This window comes from Lissotriton helveticus, chromosome 9 (genome assembly GCF_964261635.1).
Source record: "Lissotriton helveticus chromosome 9, aLisHel1.1, whole genome shotgun sequence".
NCBI classification, from domain to species: Eukaryota; Metazoa; Chordata; class Amphibia; order Caudata; family Salamandridae; genus Lissotriton; species Lissotriton helveticus.
In genome coordinates, this window is record NC_136070.1 from 182,226,050 (window position 1) to 182,251,985 (window position 25,936).

Below are 25,936 nucleotides of genomic sequence, written 5' to 3' on the forward strand. Positions count from 1 at the left end.
AGGACAGCACTGAGCAAAGCACAATAAATTTAGCAAAGGACAGCACCAAGCAAGCAGCATGATTGTAGAAAGGACAGCACTGAGCAAGCAAGGTGATTGCAGCAAAGGTCAGCACCAAGCAAGCAGTATGATTGTAACAAAGGATAGGACTGTGGAAGCAGTACGATTGCAACAAAGGATAGCACTGCAGAAGCAGTATGATTGTAACAAAGGATAGCACTGCAGAAGCAGTATGATTGTAGCAAAGGACAGCACAGAGCAAGTACAATAAATGTAGCAAAGGATAGCACAGAGGAAGCAATATGATTGTAGCAAAGATTAGCACCGAGCAAGCAGTATCACTGCCGCAGAGGATAGCACCGAGGAAGGAATGTGACTGTAGTAAAGGATGGCAGTGCGCATGCAGTATGATTGTATGAAAGGACAGCACAGAGCAAGTACAATAAATGTAGCAAAGGATAGCGCAGAAGAAGCAGAGGAAGCAGTATGATTGTAGCAAAGATTAGCACCGAGCAAACAGTATGATTGTAGCAAAGATTAGCACCGAGCAAGCAGTATGATTGTCACAAAGGATAGCACCAAGCAAGCAGTATGATTGTCCCAAAGGATAGCACCGAGCAAGCAGTATGATTGTAGCAAAGAATAGCAGTGAGCAAGCAGTACGATTGTAGCAAAGATTAGCACCGAGCAAACAGTATGATTGTTGAAAGGATAGCAACAAGGAAGCAGTGTGATTGTAGCAAAGGATAGCATCGAGCATGAAGTATGAATGTACCAAAGGATCACACCAAGCAAGCAGAATCATTGCGGCAAAAATAGCAAGAAGCAAGAGGAATGATTACAGCAAAGGACAGAACAGACAGATGTCAGGTTGCAAAATGCTGGCCCCTCTAACTTTTGCATTTCAGGTTGATAGAATATCCAAATTATTTTTGTTGTTAACTTCAACTTAAAAGATTACTAATACAGATAGATAAACGATGGTCAAACCTTGTTGCAGGTTCTATACAATAAAAGTAACTTGAGTGAATTCTATGCTCAACATGGAGGCTGTGGAATTCCCTTATGAAATGTGTTTGTATCTGTAGCACCAATCAAGGCCCTATTACAGGAATTATCATTCATAATTAATGTGAGTCATTGGTGCCGTAGGGGCCTCCGGCACAAATTTTTGGGGACTGACACCTATTTTTCTTAATAAGACATTTCCTGAGAGAGAAATATGCAGAATGGGGAAATAAGAAGAAATAGAAACGTAAAACTGTTACTGAGGGAAAATCAGGAACCAGCAAGAGTGATAAAAGTGAAGGAAGTGTCGGGTATTCGATTAAAGAGGCATAAGGTGAATTTCAGACTACTAAGCCTTGGAATTAGCAGTTCTGGTGCCTGTCACAGACTTCTGAGCAGGCTTTGGGCACGGCACATAATTCTTATACAAATTAAACACTGATTACAGTAATTGTGATTCAGCCGTTAACATGTGCTGACGGTCAAACTGGTATAGTGAGAAGGGTGGGAACATGGCACTTTAAAGTTCCATTCAGAGCACACATTTGAGAAGGAAAATCCAGAAAATATCCATACAAATATGGATGGGGAGGGACACCAGAAAGAGGGTAAAAATGCTGGATTCACTTGCCAAATAAAGCTTCTCATGGTTATTCACCATAGCCAGGTTTGAACCTGGGGGGTAGTGCAGAAACCATGGATCCTGACATAATAGCATCTCAAGGTAATGTTAATTTCCTGTGCTTGGTTACCACTGCAGTGTGCTCATAAAAGGGGGCCTAAGTAGTTGAACCACCACCTTTTGCATTTTGAATAATGGTTAGTTTCAAATTAAACAATGTTGGTATTTCAGAAAAAAACGAATAGCTATAATGAAGCTTAATGACTGTGGGTAAGAAGACAATCTTCCTTACTACAGGAAACAAAGAAAACAATTTGAAACGTAAATGATAAACAACTAATTAACACATTTAGAACGCATCTAATATAAATTAAATGTTCAATATATGATCCAGATATGTTTTCTATGGCTAGTTTCATTTATCAAAGTAAAAGGACAACGAGCCAAGGCAATCACAGATTTAAAATGTAAATAAAACATGCACTTACTCTTCAGGATCCTCAATGCTATCAGCAAATCGCGTCAACGGTGGCCTAAATAAAAGGATTATGAAACCGAAAAAACCACTTAACATTTAACTTGGACTTAATGCATGTACATAAACAATAAACTGAGTTTAAAGACTCAAGTACATATTATCAAATTACCAGTAGAATATGGTTTAATATAATTTTACGTACGAAACAGTTCTTGCACTCCTTTTAAGATTGCAATATTATCAAATGATGCAAACCAGCTCCTACGACGTGAGGGGTGAGAAAGTGCTTTGAAGGTAACCAACAAAATAACTTGCAAGCAACTGCTCCCAACACATCGGCGTATTCTACTTTAGAGCCGTCTCAAATTCAAGTTTGTTTGATTACTAAAAACCATAACAAAATATTAAAACCGTGTAACTCATGTGTACATATACAAAAATTTTAAAAGAAAGAAGAAAAGGAACCCGGTTAGTGCAAAAACAGTGCAGTAATCTTTCGATAAAAATGGTTTAAAATTAAAAATTGTCAGAATATTCATTTGTGTTTACGGTTCAAGGACATTGGATCACTTAACAGTCATGGAATGGTTTTAAGAAAGTCTAAAAGAAGGGACAAATAAATATGACAGACAGTGTCCAGGTGGGCTTAGCTGAAGGGGCCAGCAGCCGCTAAAAGTTTTATTACAAAGAAGTGGCAAGGCCGACCGGTGGAAGATTTGCTGCCTTCTCTTCCCCCAGCATTTTAGCAGCTCTGATGACAAATTTGGTGAACCGAATGTTCAGCTTTGTATTTTCTGGGTTCATAGCTGCTATTATGGCCTGACGACATGTGCAAGTACCTAGTTTGTTCCACTCCTCTCGCAATAAAGTTCTTCTGTCGTTAGGCAGAGCTGGGCATATGCAGGCTGTATGCTCCATGCTTTCGGAGTGGTAGCCGCATTACCTGCATTCGATATTGAGACTGGGGCGCCACCATTGTGGCAGATTCTTTAAAAAGGGCCACTCGCCCAGCCTGAGGGCCATGAACTTTACCTTCCAAAAGAGTGATTATGTGCTTGATAGGTAGGATGACTCAACCCCTAGTTTATAATCAGAGACAACAGCCCTGGCGTGTTTCATTCTGGATAGTTTAGCCCTGTCAGAGTGAAAAGACCAGAGCCAAACATTTCGCTTAGTTACAGTCTTCAAAGGCGAAGGATTTGTTCCCCAAAATTCTGTAACTCCGAGTAGCTGTAGGGAGTGGGCCAAGTGGTGCCGATATTTTTGGGTAGATGTGCTGGTCGATATTGCATTCCACAGTTAGGCCTCAAGACTGCCATCCCGGAAGTTGCGCAGTCTAATGCAGAACTTAATAAAAGCGCCATCCTCGACGCCGTTATGATCTAGCAGGCAGAGTTCTAATCTGACTTGTGCCGGAGATAAAGACCTCGGTACAAAAAGGAGTGGTGATGGACGGAGCATCTGAACCAATCAAACACTCACACCCAGTCAAAAGATCTGGGTTTGATCTATCACCGTTCTTTAGCCCACTCTGCCACCCCAGTTCAGACATGGCCATATGCAAATCAGTCTGACCCTGTGCCTCATGGGAACAGTCCAGCCCGAACCGCCAAGCCATGCCTTCCCTGGACCGGAAACAAGCTTCCGAGGACCGGTTTCTGGCATTCCAGCCGTCTTCAGCCCGGCTTGCTTGAATCCAGTGGCAAAGTGAGCAAGGGACTCACGTCTGAGCATACCCTGCCACACTTATGGCGGCCAAAGCGGTACAAAAAGGGGTGGTGATGGACGGAGCATCTGAACCAATCAAACACTCACACCCAGTCAAAAGATCTGGGTTTGATCCATCACCGTTCTTTAGCCCACTCTGCCACCCCAGTTCAGACATGGCCATATGCAAATCAGTCTGACCCTGTGCCTCATGGGAACAGTCCAGCCCGAACCGCCAAGCCATGCCTTCCCTGGACCGGAAACAAGCTTCCAAGGACCGGTTTCTGGCATTCCAGCCGTATTCAGCCCGGCTTGCTTGAATCCAGTGGCAAAGTGAGCAAGGGACTCACGTCTGAGCATACCCTGCCACACTTATGGCGGCCAAAGCGGTACAAAAAGGGGTGGTGATGGACGGAGCATCTGAACCAATCAAACACTCACACCCAGTCAAAAGATCTGGGTTTGATCCATCACCGTTCTTTAGCCCACTCTGCCACCCCAGTTCAGACATGGCCATATGCAAATCAGTCTGACCCTGTGCCTCATGGGAACAGTCCAGCCCGAACCGCCAAGCCATGCCTTCCCTGGACCGGAAACAAGCTTCCGAGGACCGGTTTCTGGCATTCCAGCCGTCTTCAGCCCGGCTTGCTTGAATCCAGTGGCAAAGTGAGCAAGGGACTCACGTCTGAGCATACCCTGCCACACTTATGGCGGCCAAAGCGGTACAAAAAGGGGTGGTGATGGAGATAAAGACCTCGGCAGGTGACATGCTCGTGTAAAGATTCTGGTGGTTGATTTATTTAATAGGATGTTTGTTGTGCCCATCATAATCTCGTGTCCGTATGATAAGGAATTGGTGATCTTGGCCTTCATCACCTTGAGCAGTAGTTAGGCTTGGCCCTAGTAGATGTTTTGAGAGTTTTGCCGCGCAACCTCAAGCGACAGTGTTTTAGCTTTGACGACATCTTTTTGTTTATTGAAGGAACCTTTGGAGTCAAGGAAGATTACCAAATATTTATAGTGTGGCACTGTGTTGATGCTTTGTGTTGATTACTTTTCCACTGCTTCTGTTTGCTGAAATGAATTATTTTTGTTTTTGACAGATTCAATTCGAGAGCATTGTCAAGTGTGTAGGGAAGGAGTTCATCGAGTAGCCTCTGTAGGCCTACCTTTGTGTGGCTCAGTAACACAAGGTCATCAGCATATAACAGGTTGCTGATGCGGGTTCCGTCCAGTTGAGGCAGATGGGAGTTAACCTTATCAAGTATGGGGGATAGGTCTGAGAAGAACAGGTTAAAAAGAAGGGGCGCCAACATGCAGCCTTGTTTAATAGTGCTTCCTGTTTGGATATTTTTTTTTATACATGGGACCCGTCGCCCAGCTTTATTCTTATCCAGGATCGTGTGTGGAATTGGATTATGGCTTGTAAGAGGGCGGGGATATGCCCCAGCGCTCTCATTTTTGCCGTAAACGCCACGTGGCACCCGAGCAAAAGTCACCTTGAAGTCGATGAAGCAGCAGTATAGTTGGATACGACTAACGTCTGCCTTCTCCATCAAAACAGTTAATGTCAGTAGGTTGCTGGTTGTGCCTGAATTAGCAACGAAGCCGGTCTGATTAAAGGGGAGGCGCTGTGTTGATTCAGCCCAGGTTGACAGTTCTTCTGGTAAAATGCTGGCATAGTATTTGGATTCAATATCAAGAAGGGCTATCATTCTGTAATTTTTTACCACTCTTGTAGATGGGATGAATGATAGCACCTTTCTAAGAATCCGGGATGTGGTTATTGAGCCTGCAATGTAAAAAGAGGGGTGCAAGGAGACATGACCACAACGTTTCCTCTGACTTGAACACGCCCTGAGGTAGTCCATTGTGGCCAGGGGGTCTGTCTGACCTGCCTTTCCTAATCATCCGGGTGATGGTGTTTCTTAAAACTTCTGGTGTCGTCAGCATCTCTGGAGTTGAAGCGTTTGGTGGCTCCTTTCTCTCAATTATTGTTGCATCCGGGGCGCCTTCAACTTTGGTAGTGGACCCAGTGTTTCCTGTGCAGCGGCCTTCAGTGAGTGGTGGCCACGATTTGGATGTCGAATGGGGGCTGGGGTGCTCTGTCCTGCTTAAATGTTCACTGAAGTGGTTAAATAGAAACTCGGTCCAGTCGTCAGCACTTATGTTTGCGCTGCTGTGTCCCCTGCCTCATAATGGGCCTCTGTTCACAACGGACCAGAATAACTTTGTGTTAGACCTATTGCTTTTTGAGCTTGCTGGTAGAGGTAAAATAAAATTGCGTTTGCTGGGCTTTTGGTGGCCGGGCGTAGAGCTGCGTTTCTTTGAGAATTTAACATTTTTGTTGTAGGTGAAATGCAAAGTTGTGGATGGAAATTCGTTTAATAAACTGTTCACAAGCGCTTTCCAGCCATCGATGATAGGCGCATCTTTTTCGCATTGTAAACATAGAAAGGCATCGCATTTCACCGTGACAGCAGGGACAGGGCTGGAATTTCCATTTCATTCGCCTTAGGTTCTCCGAATGACTGCCTGATATTGTGTGAGCGAGTGCCTGATGATGAGGCATGTTGAGAGATAATATTATTTGGGGTCGATGGTCACTTTCCCTCTGTGCTACAATGAAATGGCACTCGATTAGGGTGAGCATTTCACGGTCTCCTAATGTAAAGTCCAAAAATGAATGGGTTCGGCTGTTAGTTCTTGCACAGGCTGCGGGGGGGGGGGGAGGCGGTGTATCTGTGGTTGAGCGACCGTTTATTACTATATAACCTATTCTGCTGAACTGGAGGACTGCATATTCGCCCAATTTAGACGGTCTGAGTTCTGATGGTAATGTTTGTGTGGCGAGATGTGAGGGGACCGCTGGAAATCCGTATGTCCTCAAACTGGTTGTGAAAAAGTTTGGTATTAAAATCTCCAGAGATTAAACATGATTTTCTGCCATATATTCTTAAAATGTTACATAATATTTCGGTCAGGCAGTCCAGTTTGGATTTTTCTCACTGGTGCATGGAGAAATGTAAACATTTAGCAGTAGTAGCTTGCTCTCCGATGTGAAATGTTCGAACACAATGCCAGCGACCCAGTCAACTTAAAATTTTAGCTGTTTGATAGGTGCTGACAGTCTAGTAGCCGCGTAGATAGACAGCCCACCGCACAGTCGGCCGAACTGGCTCTGTAATGTGGCGGGCGATGTGAATTCCAGGTACCCTTCAATTGGATTGCTGGTTGATAGCCAGGTTTCCTGGAGAAGAATAATGTCTTTTTTTTTTAATCCAAGTGTGTCTGGGGATTGCAGTTTCGACAAAAGACCATTGATATTCCAGGAACAGATTATTAGATTGTGTTCCAAGTTATTTCAGTTGGTCCAACTTTGGGATAGGGCTGCTGGCAGCCATGACCAGTCTGCACTTCTGGTGGTTTGCTGTACTTCACTGCACTCGTCATTGCTGACTGGAGAGCGGCTTCTGGCTGACTTCGGAATGAAAAGGGGGGTGTGGCTTATACTTGAAGCTGGGACCTGGCTAGGTACAAGTATTGAAGGGTATCGGGGAACTCAGGGCATTGCTAAGATTATTCCCCAGTTTTTGAATTGGTCAGCTTTAGATTGAACCAGTTCCCTTGTGGCTTTAGATGCTAGTGTAATTAGAGTCGATTCTCCCGTTTGGGGGCCGATACTGGGTTTAAATTTGATGGCGAGTAGGTCTTTTGATTCCAGCTTACACAGGTCCAGGTACGATTTGAAAAGCCGGATTATGTTCCCGCAATTTAACATGTCGTGCGGGCCTTGAGAGACATACTCTGGTGTTAACAGTAATTTGGTCTCATTGGTGTCTGTGGCTGGGTTGTGGATTTCAGCGGGTAAGGACTTAGTTGGCTTAAGCTTAACTTCTGATGTTCGTTGAGAAATTGATATACTATACAAGGGGAGGCTTGCTCACTGACTTGGTTGGTTGAGGTAAAAACTGTTTTGCGCATACACGCCAAAGGAAGTTTGCTGGATGGAGTTGCCGAAAAAGGATGGTCCAGCTCTTTGATGGGGTTAGCTGCGCGATGTAAGCCTGGACTGTTAATCATCAGTTGAGGTGGGGAAGAGGGTTCAGTAGTTGGTGGACGCTTTTGCGGGGGCGTGGTTGTGGCTGACCTGTTGACAATTATTGGTTCTTCATTGGTTTGTAATTGCCTGTTTCCAGTGTCTCCAATTTTATCCTGAGATATTAGACGTGGGGAATGCCTTGAAGCTTGTGGTGACTCCGTTTTTGTTGAACGTTTTACTTTTAAGGGTCCTTTTTGGGACATTGGGGATTGGGCTGCTTGCAACTGGCTGGTGAGGACGTGGGCACTGTGCTTGAAGCCTGTGCTGTCGCTGGTTTATTGTTTGTAAAAAAGTTGCAAATTGGTTTTTTGGGCTCTTCTGTGAGCCTATTGCGGGATTTCCGAAGTCTTTTTTTATCCCCTGTTTTGACAGTCGATAGGCAGATTGCTGGGGTGATTTGGTAATTGTGTCGGTGGATGCATTAGAGACTGCGGTTGCTTTGATTGATGGTAAAGAAATGGGTGATAATTTATCGGACGTGTGCTCTGGTTCCGGATGTTTGCCCTGTGGAGGAGCCAGTGGCGTGGAGTCGGGAAGCCTGGACTCTGGAAACCTCTGAATTTCTGTTAGGACTGATGACAGAAAGTGGGGCAATGAGGATAAAGAGTCAATGATGGGAGTGTAGCAATATACTGATTGAACTAGTTGCACTTGAGATTGAGCTTTTATTATCAGTGAATTGAGCACCTCCATTTATTTATCAATTCTAACGGTGTACACAGCAAGAGTTTTTAATAGATCCACCTGTTGATCCATTTTGTCTGAGTGGTAGTTCAATGCTGACACTGTAGAATGAAGGGTTTGGAGGAGTTGTGACCAGAGCTCGTTTAGGTCTGGAGATGGAGGGCTGACGGTCGATCTGTTGGATTCTTTGGTAAAAAATGGATAAGTCAAGGTGGGTATGGGGCATGGTGTTGTGGCGCCAGCCTGTATTGATCTTTTGTTGACAACTGTTGGCAGTTGGTTATGAAAGGGTTGGAGATGACGTTGTGGGGTTGCTTAGATGTTCGTTTGCCTGGGTTGCAACTTGTGGGGTGAGAACTTTAGTAGTTGCTATTGAATGGGCCTTGACGGCTTGGGACTTGTTTGCTAAGGGAGAAAACTAGCTAGGAATCCAAACAGAGTGATGATCTGGCGAGGTCAACTGGCATCCAGTGAAAGGTGGAGGTGAAACAGAAGTCAATACGTGAAAGTTGTTGACTTGTGAGTCACAGGAGGACTGGGTGAGAGCCTGGGCATGAACCCGAGGTGATGAAGGAGCCTCTGAAGCTTCTTTTATTTGGGAATCGGCACTTGTTGGAAGGCCTGGGAACAATGAACTGAGGCCTTTCTCGCCGGCATACACATGGATCATGGGCTGGACCAGTTTTTGGTGCTGGGCTAGGGCTGAGGATGAGGCAGTTGAAGCGGGAGTCCGAGGTATATCAAGTGAGCTTGATCTTGACTTCAAAGAGGATACAGAACTTCTGAAATAGTCCCTCAAAGAAATTTTTTTCGATGAAGAAACTGCGATGGCTGAAGGTCTCGACTGCGTATCTTTGCAGTTTTGATTGTCCTTGAGCACACCGACTCCACCAGCTCGCTTGTTATTTGATGGACGAGGGGAGGCTGAACTTGAGATGAAGACTGATAGGGTTGAAACTTGGTGCTGTATCCGAGGCAATACCCGATTGTATCTGTGGGTTCGATGATTTTGCCAGGTTTTCAGGTGGCGATTGGTCCGCTACTGCATTGTCAGAAACCCTCTTCTTGATGCCTTTTTTTGAAGGATTGTACGGGGCTTTCCTGGTTTTCCCAGATCTCATCGCTGGGAGATGTAGGGGGTATGGGGTAAGGGGTGGTCCCTCATACACCCCCACTGACTGAGCGGCTTGGGCTACTTAGAATGTTCTAAACACCCGGAAAGCTCACCCAGGGGATCGTGGCTCAACGATGCCGCGCAGGGCGCAAACAATTGGTTGATTTCCTTCCTTAATTACAGGTAAAGCAGTGGCTGTGTTGGCTACACTGGCTGCAGTTGCGGTGGCCTGAAGTGGCTGCTAAATGGCTGGTGGTGGCTGGAGGGAGCATCGGGCAGCCTCGGGCTCCTTGGCCGCCCTGTTAGCGACAATGGTAGCGGCTGTGATGATAACTAAGGCGATAGCTGGGGAGATGGCAGTGGCTGGAAGCGAAGAGAAGTGAGGAGCAGCTGGCAATGATAGCAGAAATGATAGGAGGAGCAGGTGAACCAAGTGTGCAGGAAGCAGGTGGCGGGCAGAAGGAAAACAGGTAGCAAACCGATGGCAAGCAGATGACGAGCAGATGACGAGGGAAGGGCAAGTGGGGCACGCGAGGCAGAATTGCAGGCTGTACCCGATCTAATCGTGCAGCCTTTGCGATCTGCCAAGGGCACGCACTCCCTGCGGCCGTCTAATGGCGGGTGCGCTTACTGTAGGAGCTCTGGCACCGGCTCTGACTGATCTGTCGTGCTCTCCGCGACCCCCGGTGTCAGGTGAGGGTCTCCAAGATGCAGAAGGAGCCGCTGCTCGCTCAACGCCTGCACGACCGCTCCACTACGAGGGAACTATCCTCCGGGACTCCGGAGCTCTGAGACTCCTAAGCTCCGCAGCTCGGCTCTGCTCCCGTGTAAGCCCCCTTGCATAGGCCGACACCACGGGGGAGAGGCGGGCACAGCAGACTGCTATCTGCAGAATGTGGCAGTGCTCTGACCGATCTGCCGCTCCGCCACCGCTCCTCACAGCTTACTCCGAGGCCACAAGCAAGAAAACTAAAGGGAAAAATGAAACAGCACCACAAGCCAGTCTTGAGGCTTCCATGTTCCTCTGGACACTGACGCAAGAAGGTATTCCATGCAGAAGGGCAAAATATTCTGTATATCAGGCCTAAAAATGCTTTGAATTGGCACATTTTGTCTAAATAGCGCTCATGCCGTTTCAGCCCTGGAAGAGCATGCATACATGTCCTCTATAGAAGAACCTATACATCTGCAGTAATAGAAATTGCAGGAAACCATAGATTTTGTGATAATCTTTAATACAGAGATAATGGCATCTAGGCCACCAATAGCAATGAAGGGGACATTTGACCCCCTATTAAAAATAACCTATCTTGTCGCCTGAGTGGTGATTGGCACGCATAAGCTTCAGCTAGAAGCATCTCTTATTTAGAGATGAAAATATATCTCAAGTCAGCCTCCAAGCATGAATCGCAAAATGTGAACTTCTGCCCTAAGCATAAGTTTAATAAACGTGCTGTGAGTGTCCTTTGGGACATGTCACTAAGTCACCTAAATAAATTAAAAGAGTACCACATAGACCGAATCCTGCAATGGCAAGTCCCAAACCAGACTGCAAAAGGAGGAGGATTATGTGTGGGGCTAACTACCCCACCATGTCAAAACCCCTAGCTACAGAAACAGCAACCAAAAGACATCACAGCCTTGGGGAGAGAGGAATCTCCTTCAAAGAGAACCACGAGGCCTTGTGGTGAAAGCCATAGATCCCTTAGAGCCACAAAGCAGATCCACCCGCTTTCGACCAAAATTATCGGGACATGGAACGTGAGGACCATGCACAAGAACGACAAGACAGCCCAAGTGGCAGCGAGATTAAAAACTACAACCTTAAACAGCTTAGCATCAGATAGACACAGTCTGGACAGAAAAGACAGGCTCCAGGAGCAATGCTGATGTATTCTAGACATGAGAAAGAGAACTCCCCCCCCCCCCCCCACACTAGGAGTAGCATTGATGCTATCCCCAGCAGCCAATAGAGCTATGATTGGATGAGAAATCCACAGTCCCAGAATCATCACAGCGACCTTCTGCACGAACAACAAGTATTTGCAATGCAATAGGTCTCACATTTGCCAGAGTTTAAGCTATTGGCATTGTAATGACAATGCCTTTTATTTATTTGTTTTCAAAACCGACACGTAAATAAAAAGCAATCATTACCAATGCCAATAGCTCAAACTATAGCAAATGCGTCTCGAGACCTACTGCATTTCAAATGCTTGTTATTTCATTAAAAAATGGCAGCCGCTGCGCACAGAACCTCCGCCTGGGGTTGCTGGTGAATGCATGGGAAGCAGGTAGCATTTTTGCACTTTCATAATTTCGGGCGCACACACCACTCGCAAGGCACTGCCCTTAACCGACTCTGTACCTTTTCCTGTCAGGTGTACACAAGCGGGGTGTTCTTCACTATGAAAATAAAGTGGTGATGTTGGGGACTGCTCACTGCATCCATCGGATGCTGCTGTGTACTCACTCTGCATGCCCCCTCTGTCAGAATGCTGGGAGATCTGCACATCCTGTACAGGCTGTTGTTTCCACTTCACTTAATGTATGTTTCAAGCCAGTGGCGCCGGCGCATCTGGAGAGGAGCCGCTCAGTTCCCTCTCCACGGCCCCCTTAATCATTTATAGTTAACTGAAGTAACTATAACTTGCACCCTTGTCATGCACTGTTCATACTCTCACATATTACAACACTCATGACATGTTCTATAATATCCTTGATAACATCACTGATGACATCTGAAATGATTTTATGACAACAGTGTGCATGGCAAGGGTTTGAGTAATGTAATGTCTTATAATATAAGCACAGGAGGTTAAGTGATTTGTCACAAGTCATTTGCTTCCCCCCCTTCAAGTCCCCCTTCCGAGCAGCATGGCAATAAACGGGAGCATAACACAGTTTCTGCAGCACAGTGAACACTTAAGAGCCGATCCACTAAGACCCAAGGTAGAAAAAGAAACTAGCAAGATGGGACTGTCAAGAAGGTGAAATTATATTGATATGTCAATAATATCCATTAATCATTAGGAAGCATGAGCTAGTATTCTTGTGAGACACTATCTTTTGAAATAAACCAACCCTGAGAAGGAGGTTAAATATTTGCAGCCTATCCCCCACTCACAATAAGCAATATACGGCTATTCAACATAAGAAAGGAAGAAAAACGGCAGCTCCCACCCTCAATCATCAAACTACAGGAAGAATCAATCCTAAAGTGAAGAATCAATCCCAACATTTTGGAACTGTGAAATATGTGAGGAGGAAAGTGAGCATGCAAGCAAGGACCTAGTTTAGTACAGACTCTTGCTAAGCCCAATATATGAAGGAACTGAAAGGAAAATAAACGCTGATTAAGGTGCCTTTTGAGTCAAAATCGGCTTCTAAAAGAACAGCAGGTTTTTATAATGTAAGCCGAAACCACCCTTACTGCTCAAAGGAACCTATTTCTAGCAGACAAATTCTCCTAGATGGCAGCTGCTAAGGAGCAACCTAGACTGAGAAAATAGCACTATCTTCACCAGTAACCAAGGAGAAGCATGCTTCAAGCAGTACAACTTCATAATGGCAAATCATATAGCAAAATGTCAGTTTCTCAGGTGACTGATGCACCTGGACTCTCACTCTTTAAGTGTATCCTGAACAATAGAGGGTGCTAAAATCGGTGTTACATTTTAAAATGGGGGTAGAGGGGGATGTTGTCTCATTCCAGGACTCGACTGTTCCCTCAAAAAGCAAGCACTACGATGTAAAGACTGAAGAAGACTTTTATTTAAAGCATATGGACAGTAACCTCGTACAAAAAATGTTTCTTACCTGGCATTTCCACTGTCAGCAAACGGATGCCAATGTGATTCAAAATAGCCTCTGGCCTCGCTCTAGAAATATGCAAACATACCTTTAGAAAGTAAACTTAACACTTAACATGGGGCATTAGAGTAAATAGCCTAAAAAATACCAAATTATTTTAATCTTCTTGTGCACAATCGTACAAATATTGCTGCAGTTCAAAAACAACTTTACAAGAAAGGTTGAATTCGTCATCCCATCCAGATGCAACAAGTAACATTACACCTACAACAAGCCAGGACTGTTGGCTTTGTCAATGGTTGTTAGTTGCATTAGACAAATAAGCAATAACTATGGCTTTGATGCACATCATTTTGAAAATATAAGCATCATACTTCCCCATCAGCTTTGCATTAATCGTGATTGCCCATGCGCCAAGATAACCATATTGCCCCATCAGGTTAATCCATTCAGCAAAGGCCAATAGCCCAAGAGGTGGACCCACAGAATGCATAAGATAAAGCAATCATTCCAGAATCACAGAGAGCAGCTGTGGTTGCTTCAATTAAAGCTAATTCCAGTCTAATGAATTCGAGCATTGAGCACACATATATAGTTTTTTTAGGTCTTGTCTGGCGACCGCAGCGCGAAGCGTTGTCGCCAGCGAGATCTATTGCTACCGACTTACCTCTGAAGGGAGACAAAACAGTGGCACGCACATGCCAGACTGAAAATGTGAACGCGCGCTAGCATGCACTGCGAGCCGTCCCCCTTCCGTCCTCAGCAGCCTCATGCACTTTCACTTTCCATTCTCCCCGTCGGCTGCACGGCGTGAAATACACTACACAAAATGCCCAAGACGTGTCAGCGCACTGGTGCTTCAAATAAAATATGCCCCTGATTGAGTGGCCCGCAACGGCGGGACCGCTCAGGACAGGCGGTGCTAGTGCCAGCATGCAGCCCCACTCACTGGGCAGCAGTGCAGAGACTTTTCTCGGCGGCCTGCGCGGGGTTCCAATGCGACGCCCTGCAAGGGCTCCCTCAGCATACGGAAGCCCTGCAGAAACACACCCCGTCTCTCCATTTCACGCGGGCCCCCTCCTGGGACCCGAGACTTCTCAGGACTTCCACCGCCACCGCGGGCTCTCCCTTCCTCATGGGAGCACCATATGAACGAGCCACACCAGCCTCTTCTGGCCCCAACCCGGGCTGCAACAGTGATTTTGTGCTTAGCTCTCTCCCCTGTGCCTGCTCCACCTTTGCTCCCTCTCCATGCTCCTGACCTGCCCCCCCACCCCGCCTGTTGTATCTGCCCCCCTCTCCTTGCACCTCATGAATGTCAGGTCTTGTTTTTTTTTTTAAGTTCCTAAATTAAATTTGCAGGGTTTGGTCATCAGCGTTCCAAATCCCTAAGCCGAGAAGTGCGTCGGTGGGGTCAGGTAGGGAGGGGCAGCGGGAAGGGGGCACAGCTGCACTTATCCTGACGGCCCGTGGTGGAAGTCTGGCTCCAAGGGTCCGCTCTTGGAGCTGAGAGAGCGTGAGCTCTTTCCTCTGCACTTCATGCGGCAGCTGCGAAAGGTTATGTGAGGATAGTGTCTGGGGCCGCTGCTGACGCCACCGACACTGCATGGGCTGCCACTTCAGTTCTGTCAGATCCTGCTTCATGGGGACTCCTCTAAAGCGTAGGCGGGTGGCCACCTCGCAATGCGGCCCCTCTACAAGAGAATGCAATTAAACGTCCTTCGCACCAGTAAGACAGATTTTACACTTCTTCTTACTCCCGACAGCACCTTCTCGTTTAACCCCTTCAACATAAAAAGGCACGTTCAAAACATAACTCCCTGTGGGGCTGCTGATTTCCAAACCGCTGCGCCTGAGCAAACTTCTTTCATACTTTATTTTCGTGTTTATTCCAAAACAAGTATGATGTGTGCGGGGAATGCGAAAAGTTGTTTTTTTGGAGATGTTATGCTTTCGACGGGAACAAATATCCAGACGTCCTTGAAAACCGTTGCGCGTGAGCAAACTTCTGTGATATTTATTAAACTTTTTATTGCAAAACAAGTATGATGTGTGCGGGGACTGTGAAAAGTTGTTTTTTGGAGATGTTATGCTTTCGATAGGATCAAATATTCAGATGTCCTTGAAAACAAAAACGTGAACAGCAGTCCATTTATTGGAGCGTGGACTGAGGCTCAAAGTCAGATCTCCATCTCCCGAGTCCACAGCTTGTTTAGGTTTTCGGAGCCGTTGTTTTGATGCGTTTATAGTGCCAGGCATAGCAACTCCCTTACTCATGGACATGTTCTGACACACAGTCACACCTGGGACTGCAGTGTTTCTTTCCAATTTCAGCCTGGCAAACCGGTATTGTGTCAACTATAAGCACAAGTTACTTACCTTCGGTAACGATATACCTGTAAGAAACAGTAGTTAGTGTTAGATTCCTTACCTTAGAATATCCCCAGACGTCAGACTGGATCCGGAAAGTTTTGTGTAGCAGTAACCCTGCGTGTCGGTAGGCGGCGTCTGCGGCTCCGCGTCCGTCGTCTGCGTTGTCGGCGTCGAGATTACGTCGGAGTACTTAGACGCTGCCCTCGTGCGCTGATGTCAGTTATTATACACAGCTTTTCCGCGCCAGAAACGGTGAGCCATGATAAAAACCAACACTGGTGCCATGAAACTAGGGTCCTCAAAGAGAGATACCTTAACCCTAGATATCGGTTCGCAGAACGGGGAGGATGGGTGGGGTGGTAAGGAATCTAACACTAACTACTGTTTCTTACAGATATATCGTTACCGAAGGTAAGTAACTGGTGCATCTGAAAGAAACAGGTTAGTGTTAGATTCCTTACCTTAGAATAGATACCCCAGCAATACCAACCCCGGTGGTGGGTCTGCGAACCAATGATCACACCAGAAAGTCCTGGAGAACAGAACGGCCGAAAAAGCCATCTCTCTGGACTTGGCTGTCCAGGCAGTAGTGTCTAGCGAACGTGTGCAGCGAGGCCCACGTAGCTGCCTGACAGATGTCCCGCAAGGGGACTCCCCGACCCAGGGCAGTAGTAGCCGCCTTGGCCCGAGTGGAATGGGCACGCAGCCCCACAGGAGGCTCCTTTTTAGCCAGTGAATAACAAGCCTTTATGCACAAAACGACCAATAGAGAAATGGTCCGTTTGTGCACCGCACGTCCCTTCTTAGCGCCCTCGTAACCAACAAAGAGCTGGCCATCCACCCGGAACTGGCTAGTGCGATTCAGATAGAATGAGATCGCACGTTTTGGGTCCAGACGGTGGAGCTTCTCTTCCTCTTTCGAGGGATGCGGAGGCGGAAAGAAGGTGGGCAAGGTGATGGACTGCCCGATGTGGAAGGCTGTGACTACTTTGGGCAGGAAAGAGGGACGTGTTCGCAAGACAACTTTGTCCGGATGGACAGAAAGGAAAGGAGGCTTAGAAGATAGAGCCTGGAGCTCACTCACCAAACGTGGCAGAGGTGATGGCAACCAGGAATGCAGTCTTAAGAGTAAGAAGACGGAGAGGACAATTGTGAAGTGGCTCAAAGGGAGCACACATCAGATTAGTCAGAACAAGATTCAAGTCCCACTGAGGCATCACGAAAGGGACAGGAGGAAACATGTGAGTGACGCCCTTCAAGAAACTATTTACAACAGGGGACTTGAAAAGAGAAGGCTGATCAGGAAGCATTAAGAAGGCTGAAATGGCAGAGAGGTAGCCCTTGACAGTGCCCAGAGCAGAGCCCTGCTGGGCAAGAGAAAGAAGAAAGAGGAGAACCTCTGAAAGGGGGGCAGAGAGTGGATTCACAGCCTTTGCTGTGCACTATGCTACAAATTTGTTCCACCTGCAGGCATATACTGTTTTTGTGGAGGGACGCCTGGCGGCCAGAATGACATCACAGACTTCAGGAGGCAAGTCAAATGGCCTCAACTGCCGCCGCTCAATCTCCGCGCATGGAAGTGGGCGCTGGACAGGTTCGGGTGGAGGACCGTCCCCTGCTGCTGCGACAGAAGGTCCTTGTGAAGAGGCAGATGAATCGGGGGAACGACTGACATGCTGAGTAGCTCGGGATACCAGTATCTTCTTGCCCAGACCGAAGCCACAAGGATGACTTGGGCCCGGTCTCGCCTGATCTTCTTCAGCACTCTGGGCAGAAGTGGTATAGGCGGAAAGGCGTACAATAGACCGCAGCTCTACTCGCGACGAAAAGCGTCTCCGAGCGAGTGCCGCCTTGGAAATTCCAACGCGCAGAACTGAGGACATTGGGCGTTCTCTTCTGTGGCGAATATATCTAACCAAGGCTCTCCCCACTGCTGAAAGAGACCTTGCGCCACGTCAGAGTTCAGACGCCATTCGTGATCCATCATGCACCGGCGGCTGAGTTCGTCCGCTCTGGTGTCCAGAGAACCTGCCAGGTGTTGAACCACCAGGGTGATGCCCTGGTGTTCCAGCCATTGCCAGAGGCGCAGAGCCTCCTGACAAAGGGTCCACGACATCACCCCGCCCTGTTTGTTGCAGTACCACATGGCGGTGGTGTTGCCCGTGAACACCTGCACTACACTTCCCCGGACAGAGGGAAGGAATGCCTTCAGTGCAAACCGGATCGCCCGCAGCTTCAGAAGGTTGATATGGAGCCGGGAATCCGCCGGAGACCAGAGGCCTCTGATCTCCGCCTCTCCCATGTGGCCCCCCCAGCCCAGGAGAGATGCATCCGTTACTACTATGTGCTCCGGTTGGGGTAGGGAGAGGGATCTGTCGCTGACCCAATCGCGGTCCGTGAGCCACCAATGCAACTGTCTAGCAGTGCCCTCCGAGATCAGGAAGTGGTCGGACAGGTTGCCCTGATGCTGGGCCCACTGAAACTTCAGAGCCCGCATCCGCCATCTGGCGTGATGAACCAGAAGGATGCAGGAGGCCATCAGCCCCAGAAGCCGCAGCGTCAACCTGACCGAGACTCGGGATAAAGGCTGAAAGATCGGAATCAGAGCCTGAATATCCCGAACCCGCTGCTCGGGGGGGATAAACCCAAAACTGCGCTGAGTCCAGAACCGCTCCGATGAAGAGGAGCTTCTGAGAGGGACACAGGTGTGACTTCGGCACATTGATGGAGAACCCCAGCAGGTTCAGGAGGTCAGCCGTAGTCTGGAGGTGGCTGACGACTATCTGGGGCGAGCCCGCCTTCAACAACCAGTCGTCGAGATCGAGAAGACTGACACCCCTAATCTGCGCAGATGAGCTGCGACAACCGCCATCACTTTCGTGAACACCCGAGGGGCGCTGGTAAGGCCGAAGGGGAGCCCGGTAAACTGAAAGTGCTCGCGGCCTACCGTGAACCACAGGTAACGCTGGTGGGCCGGCAGGACGGGGATGTGAAAATATGTGTCCTGCAAGTTCAACACTACCATCCAGTCTTCCGGGTCTAGGGCAGCTAAGACCTGAGCCAAAGTCAGCCTCTTGAACTTCTCCTTCAGGAGGAAGCCGTTTAAGTTCCACAGGCCCAAGATAGGGCGTAGGCCCCCTTTGCCCTTCTTGGGTACCAGAAAGTAGTGGGAGTAACAACCACACCCTACTTATGGCCCAGGAACGCGCTCGATGGCCCTCTTGGTCAAGAGGGCCGTAACCTCCTCTTGCAGAAGTTGCAAGTGATCTCCCGCCACGCAGTGGTACTGCGGTGGCATGGCTGGAGGGGTCGCCTCGAAGGGGAGGGAGTAGCCCCTTCGGACGATTTGCAGCACCCACCTGTCCGAAGTGATGGAGCCCCAGTGGAGGAGGTGATGGCGATCCCTGCCCCCCACTGGCGTCGAATGGGCCTGAAAGCTTGGACGAGGAAGGCTTTGAGGCGGATGCTGCGGGGGTGGGGGTGATTGTGGACTGGCCTCGCCACTGTCCCCTGGCACCGCCACGGCAGTTACCACGTCCGCCGCCGCGCTGGATGTTAGTCTGCGGCCAGTGTCTGGCAGGACGTGAGGGGGCGCCCCTTCCGTGGCCACGAAAGGATCGAAAGGCAGAAGTTTGCTGGCGCTGGCCTGACAGGCACCAACATGTCAGAAAGACCTGAGGCCGCGTTGCACAATCGGTCGTCCTCCAACTCTAGATGTGTTAACTTAACACTAATCTACAGGTCGTGGTGTATACTACAAAGTTTACTACGGTCTTATCTAATTCCCACTAGTGGAAAAAGAGTGAAAAAAATGTGACAACAAAGAGAAAGCGCCTCACGGTAGTAACACCCGAGGGGGTTCCTGGCATGAAATTGCCAGTTTACCCACTTCTCATCATTGGTCGCTTTCTCTTCGTAGTAACAAAACGAACAGAGAAAAACACCCAAAAAATTATAAAGGTGGAATACCAACTCATACAAAGTGCCTTGTATATAAACAATCTAACTAACCACTCATCTATATCAAAAGTAAAGAAGTGAGTGTGTGCACCTAAAACCCCTGCAATGGCCAAAAGGCAAAAGAAGGACCACCGCTGTTAAAATGTGGAACCACTTGCTGGCTGTAATAACTTTATTCTGCTGCTGCAAGTAGTCCAGATCTAAAAATGGTTCATATTATACCATGCTTAAATGATGCCGACATGTTTCATTGCTATTACTTCAGCAAATTCGTCAGGGCGAATTCGGGGTTCTGAATTCAGGTTTTGTTTATCTCAGTTAAGACGACCTGTAGTAAGATTAAAAACACACACACGTACAACACAGCGGAAAGATAGTGTAAATCATCAGTGTATAACTGCCAGAATTTCAACTGGTACACACACACCGGCTCATGTGAGAAGCACATATATAGTATTACCTGATGGCTGCCCAATTGCTGCATACCAGCAACCATCAGTGGTTTAGAGCAGCGTGTCACAAGATCACGCGCTCAAAGGCGGGGCAATTCGAATTAGTGCGACCTGCAACATGGAAAACGCACATCAATGCAAACAGGGCACTGGTCTCATTATCTAAATAGTTGCCCTTCCTTATGTCAAAAAGTGTCCATCCTAGAATCCCAGGATGGTATGGCTGTGTGCATTGCCTTACCTTACTGACGATACTACAAACATTCACAACGCTGTTCAGAGCCGATTGAAAAGCGGAGAGAAAAGCTCAAACTCCCCACGTTTACAAAGCTCGACAACCAAACGGCACAGGTTCTGTAGTCTAAGGCGTTACACCCCGCTCCCGCTGGAGGCCTAGAAGTGAGGACACCCTGTTGGACACCCTGCCCACAAGCTGCCTTACCGCTACCGGCTTTACTCGGTCCAAAACGCTCCCGGTCAAGAATCCAGCTGGCGTCGCTACTTAAATGGCAGGCTGGAGTATCACATGCGTAATGACGCGGAACACGCTGCGTGCCCCAGCGTCAAGCGGCCATTTTGGAATGGGAAGAGATGTCTATATAAAGTTTTGATTCAAATGTCCGACGACGCATGCAGGGCAGAAATACGCCGTTGTGTATAATGTTATAGAACCGATCGCCCACATTTGTATAAAGTTGTAATTACGTTGTCCACTCCCACAACCAGGCGGGGGAAATGAGCGAAAATGTGTGGTATAACAACACAATAGCAATACAACATGACTGAGCTAAAGGAGTGTCGGGGGGACTAATCTGTAAGTTGGACACAATAAACAAACATCTTGATTAACCTCAAATAACTGTACCCAAAAACAGTGAACTGGCATGGCATTTATCAGTTCATATAATGGAAACATTGAGGGGGACAGTTTCTATATCGTTAGAAATACCCACAATCACAACCCTGGTGTGGGAGGAGGCGTGTAGATGGAGGTGCCGAATTATTGAACTCGCATTTGAACATCCAATGTGAGGGCGGCTCACCGCCTGCTCACTTTGTTCCATTCAATGCTGTCATTCAGCCCATCACGCTCTGCTTTTTCAGAAAAAATCCATTTTGCTTCCTTGCGGGCCAGAATGGCTTCAATATTGTGCGTTTCACCAACTACTTTTTCCAAAATGGTCCACTTGAAATCCCTATGACCATGGCCCTGTTCAATGAAATGTTGTACAAGGCGCGTGGTGAGTTTTTTAGCCTTGAGGGTGCTGATATGTTCCTGAATGCGTATTTTGGCTTTTTGGTCAGTGCCAATTCTATGCACTGCAAGACAAATTAAAGACATTGAGTACGAGCCAGAAGGAGTAGTTTCTGTCCTGTAACTCCAGTTCTGTAGCAGGGGTATCTCTGTTATAGTCATAATCTAGTGAATAGTCCCGCCCATGTGCGTGGACCCCGGAGCAATCAAAAATAATCTCTTACAGTGTCAAAAAATGCAGAAAAGCATAGACACTTAAGAGAGAATTTAAAGACAGATAATGCAGCCTAAAAGGCTACACTGTCCAGTACTTCAACTAGAAATTCCACCATAAAATCCACAAAACAGCAAAAAGCCTGTACAGATTTCCATTGCTTTCACAGCAAACTCCCTCAGGAATGATAGAGAGAAGAACCTGGACAGACAAGCCCCATAGGCTGCCATTATGTGGCTCAAAACAGGATACTGTGCCTTTAAGAGAATCTTCCAGAACCTTCTCCCAGTATCCCAGAATGCATAGCAGGTCCAACTTACTTTCAGTTCTTTTTGAAGGCGTAACACGCCAGACCTGTAGCATTCCGAACATGAATATCTCTCTCCACCGGGGAGGAGGGCGGGCGCTTATGACTATAACAGAGATACCCCTACTACAGAACTGGAGTTACAGGACAGAAACTACTCCTTCTGTAGTAGGGGATCTCTGTGTATAGTCATAATCTAGTGAATAGAATGGCAAGCCCATCCCCACACCAAAGCGGCGGTGGAGAAACGAGAATCAACACCACTATTTTGCGAACAGATTTCGCAGTGAAGCCTGTCCAACCTGAGCATCTGCCCTAGCATCAGTGTCCAGGCAGTAATGCTTAGCAAAGGTATGAACCGACTTCCAAGTGGCCGCCTTGCAGATTTCTGCAATCGGAACATTACGAAGCAATGCTGTCGTGGCAGCCTTGCCCCTGGTGAAATGAGCCTTAGGCTTACCTCCTAAGGTCTTATTAGCTTTTTGGTAACACAATTGTATGCAGGACACAATCCACCTCGAGATGGACTGTTTAGAGGTAGCAAGACCCGTCCTGACTGATCCATAATTGATGAACAATTGGTCTGACCTACGAATATCTTTGGTTTTATCCAGATAAAATTTCAGCACCCTCCTAACATCCAGGGAATGCAAAGACCTTTCCGCTGGAGATGAAGGATTCTGAAAGAACGTAGGTAAAGTTATAGTCTGGTTGATATGAAAATCAGAAACTTAGGGTGAGTACGCATAACAACCTTAGCAGCATGAAAGACAGTATAAGGTTCTTGGCAACACAACGCCTGAATTTCACTCACCCTGCGGGCCGATGTAATGGCCACGAGGAACGCCGCCTTCCAGGACAGGTGCTGCAACGAAGCCTTATGAATAGGTTCAAAAGGCTCCTTCATCAACCTGGACAGCACCACATTCAAGTCCCATGAAGGCGAAGGAAGCCTGACAGGAGGGAATACTTTCTTCAAGCCTTCTAGAAAATCCTTGATCACAGGGATCTGGAAGAAGGAAGTCTGTGAAGGGCATTTCCTGTAGGCAGTCAAAGCAGCCAGATGAACCTTAATGGAATGGACATTAAGGCCAGACTGCGCCAGATGTAGCAGATATGGAAGGATGACATCTTCCTTGCATGTTGTAGGGTCATAGTTCTTAGACGTGCACCAGATGCAAAACCTCTTCCACTTGTAAGCATGAGAAGTCCGAGTGGAAGGTCGCTTAGCCTCCTTCAGTATGTCCATACAATCCTCTGGGAGATTCAAATGGTCATATTGCACTATTTCAGGAGCCATGCCGCCAAACTCAAAGACGAGAGGTTGGGGTGCACCATCCGCCCCCCGAACTTCGTGAGAAGGTCCGGCCTGCACGGCAGCTTCATGTGAGGAAGGAGAGACCGGTGAAGCAGGTCCGTGAACCACCACTGCCTGGGCCATTCCGGGGCAATCAGAATCATCTTCGCCCTGGATTGGGAGAGCTTGATGAGAACCGCTGGAATCAGGGGAATGGGTGGAAAAGCGTACAGAAAGCTGTTCGACCAGTTGATCCATAACGCGTTCCCCAGCGTCCCCGGCTGGTAGTACCTGGAGGCGAAGTCTCGGCATTTGCTGTTTTCGGCGGTGGCGAACAGATCTATGTCTGGAGTGCCCCACCATGCGAAGACTTCTCCTAATACTTCGTCGTTTATGACCCATTCGTGGTTTTCCTGAATCAGTCTGCTCAGCTCGTCTGCCTGAACATTCTGCACACCTGGCAGATGAGTGGCCGTTATCGACAGTCCTCGAGCCAGAAGCCAATGCCAGATCGCCTGCGCCTCCTGAGACAGAGTGCGTGATCTCGAGCCCCCCTGCTTGTTGAGGTAATACATCGTGGTCGTATTGTCTGTCTGTACAAGCAGAGAGTTGGTCCGGAAGGACGGTTGAAAAGCCTTCAGCGCCAAGTGAACAGCCCTGAGTTCCAGGAAATTGATGTGGTACGTGGACTCCGACGGGGACCACGTCCCTTGAATCTGCAGGTCTCCGGAGTGCGCTCCCCATCCCAGGAGAGAAGCATCCGTCACGATAGTCTGAGTGGGAATGTCCTTGTGGAAGGGAACCCCTCTGAGGAGATTCTCCGCTGAACACCACCACTTCAGAGACTGAAGAGCATGCAGAGACAGTCGTATCTTGTCGTCCCAAGATCCTCTCCTCTGGTCCCACTGATCTTCTAAGCACTCCTGCAGCGGTCTCATGTGCAGCCACGCATGTGGTGTCAGGAAGATGCAAGAGGCCATCGATCCCAGCAGAGAAGACACCGTCCTCACTGTCGTGGATGGAGTGGACATGAGAGCCTGAGCCTTGCGAAGGAGTGATAAACGTCGCTCTTCCGAAGGAGACACGCTTGCAGACAGCGTATCGATGGAGGCTCCCAAGTACTGGATGCACTGGACCGGAGTCGGGACAGACTTGGACATGTTGATGTGCAACCCCAGCTTGTTCAAGAGAACGCACGTCTTCTGGAAGTGTGCTTGAGCTTCCGAGAAGGAGGAGGCCTTGATCAACCAATCGTCCAGGTACGGGTAGACAAACACCTTGTTCTTCCGCAGGTGTGCCGCTACCACTGCCATGCACTTCGAGAACGTCCGGGGCGCAGACTTCAGCCCGAACGGAAGTACCGTGTACTGATAGTGATTGGTGCCGACTTGAAATCGCAGGAACTTTCTGTGTTTGTGTGCAATGGGCACATGGAAGTACGCATCCTGTAGGTCTATGGCGCAAAGCCAGTCTCCCCGCTGCAGCTGAGGATAAATCTGATGCAATGACAGCATGCGAAACTTTTCTCTGCGAATCCATTTGTTTGCCTGTCGCAAGTCCAGAATGGGCCTGAACTCGTTCTTGTCCTTCTTGCGGACCAGAAAGAACCGGGAGTACAGACCTTTTCCTCTTTGAGACAGAGGTACATCTTCTATCACCCTTTTCCTTAAAAGGATGTCGGCCTCCGCCTGGAGCTCGCGCAGTTGATACTGCGAGCTGACCGGAGGAATCGATGGAGGAGGGCTGATGAACCGAAGACTGTATCCATTGCAAACAATATTCAGCACCCACTTGTCCTGAGTAATTTTTCTCCACTCTGCCAGAAAAAATTGAACGCTTCCCACCACCGGAGCGGGTAACGGACGAAGGGGAAGTAACCGCTCAGGGTCGAGACCCAGCCGGGCCCTTGTTCGCGGTAGAGGACTGCTGTCCACCTCTACCCCTCTGACGTTTCTGGAAGGGTCTTCTGGATTTCTGCTGTTGTTGCTGCTGCTGCCCAGATGACTGTCCCCTTCCTCTACCCTGCGACCCGAACCATCGTTGGAACTGGCGGTAGGGTTTCTTGTCCTTGGGCTTCTCCAAGCCCACGGCCGTCAGGGTTTCAGCCTCTGCCTTCATCCTGGCCATTACGTCATCTGCATGTTTCCCGAAGAGGGTGTCGCCGGAAAACGGCAGATTTGCCACTCGCTGTTGCGCTTCAGGCTTGAGCGACGTCAGCCTGAGCCAAGCATGGCGTCTCTGATTGATACCGTGGCAGTATCCATGTGCGGCCAACAGGGAGATATCCGCCGCGGCGCTGATGGCTTGGTTCGAAACCAGCATCCCCTCCTGGACGATCTCCATAAAGTCCTCTTTCCTGTCCCGCGGGACAAGGTCCGCAAACTGTTCCATGGAGTCCCACAGCGCACGGTCGTACCACCCCAGCAACGCCGAGTCGCAGGGGGCCTTCATCGTCGTGGAAGACGTCCCACACGCCTTCCTTCCAGCTGAGTCAATCCAGTGGCTCTCCTTATCCGGAGGCACAGTGGAGGACGGGGAGGTAGCATGTAG

The 25,936-nt window shown here is 48.2% G+C and overlaps 1 protein-coding gene across 1 annotated transcript in view; it reads right to left on the bottom strand.

Annotated features, from left to right (window-relative positions):
* The window catches only part of MAP4K5 (mitogen-activated protein kinase kinase kinase kinase 5), a 686,515-nt gene that overhangs the window by 327,706 nt on the left and 332,873 nt on the right, over positions 1–25,936 (bottom strand). The window contains exons 15-16 of the mRNA XM_078659722.1: positions 13,535–13,596; positions 2,119–2,163 (exon numbers count right to left, since the gene is read on the bottom strand). Coding sequence (XP_078515848.1) covers positions 2,119–2,163; positions 13,535–13,596 — 107 coding nt within the window. The remainder of the gene's footprint in view (positions 1–2,118; positions 2,164–13,534; positions 13,597–25,936) is intronic.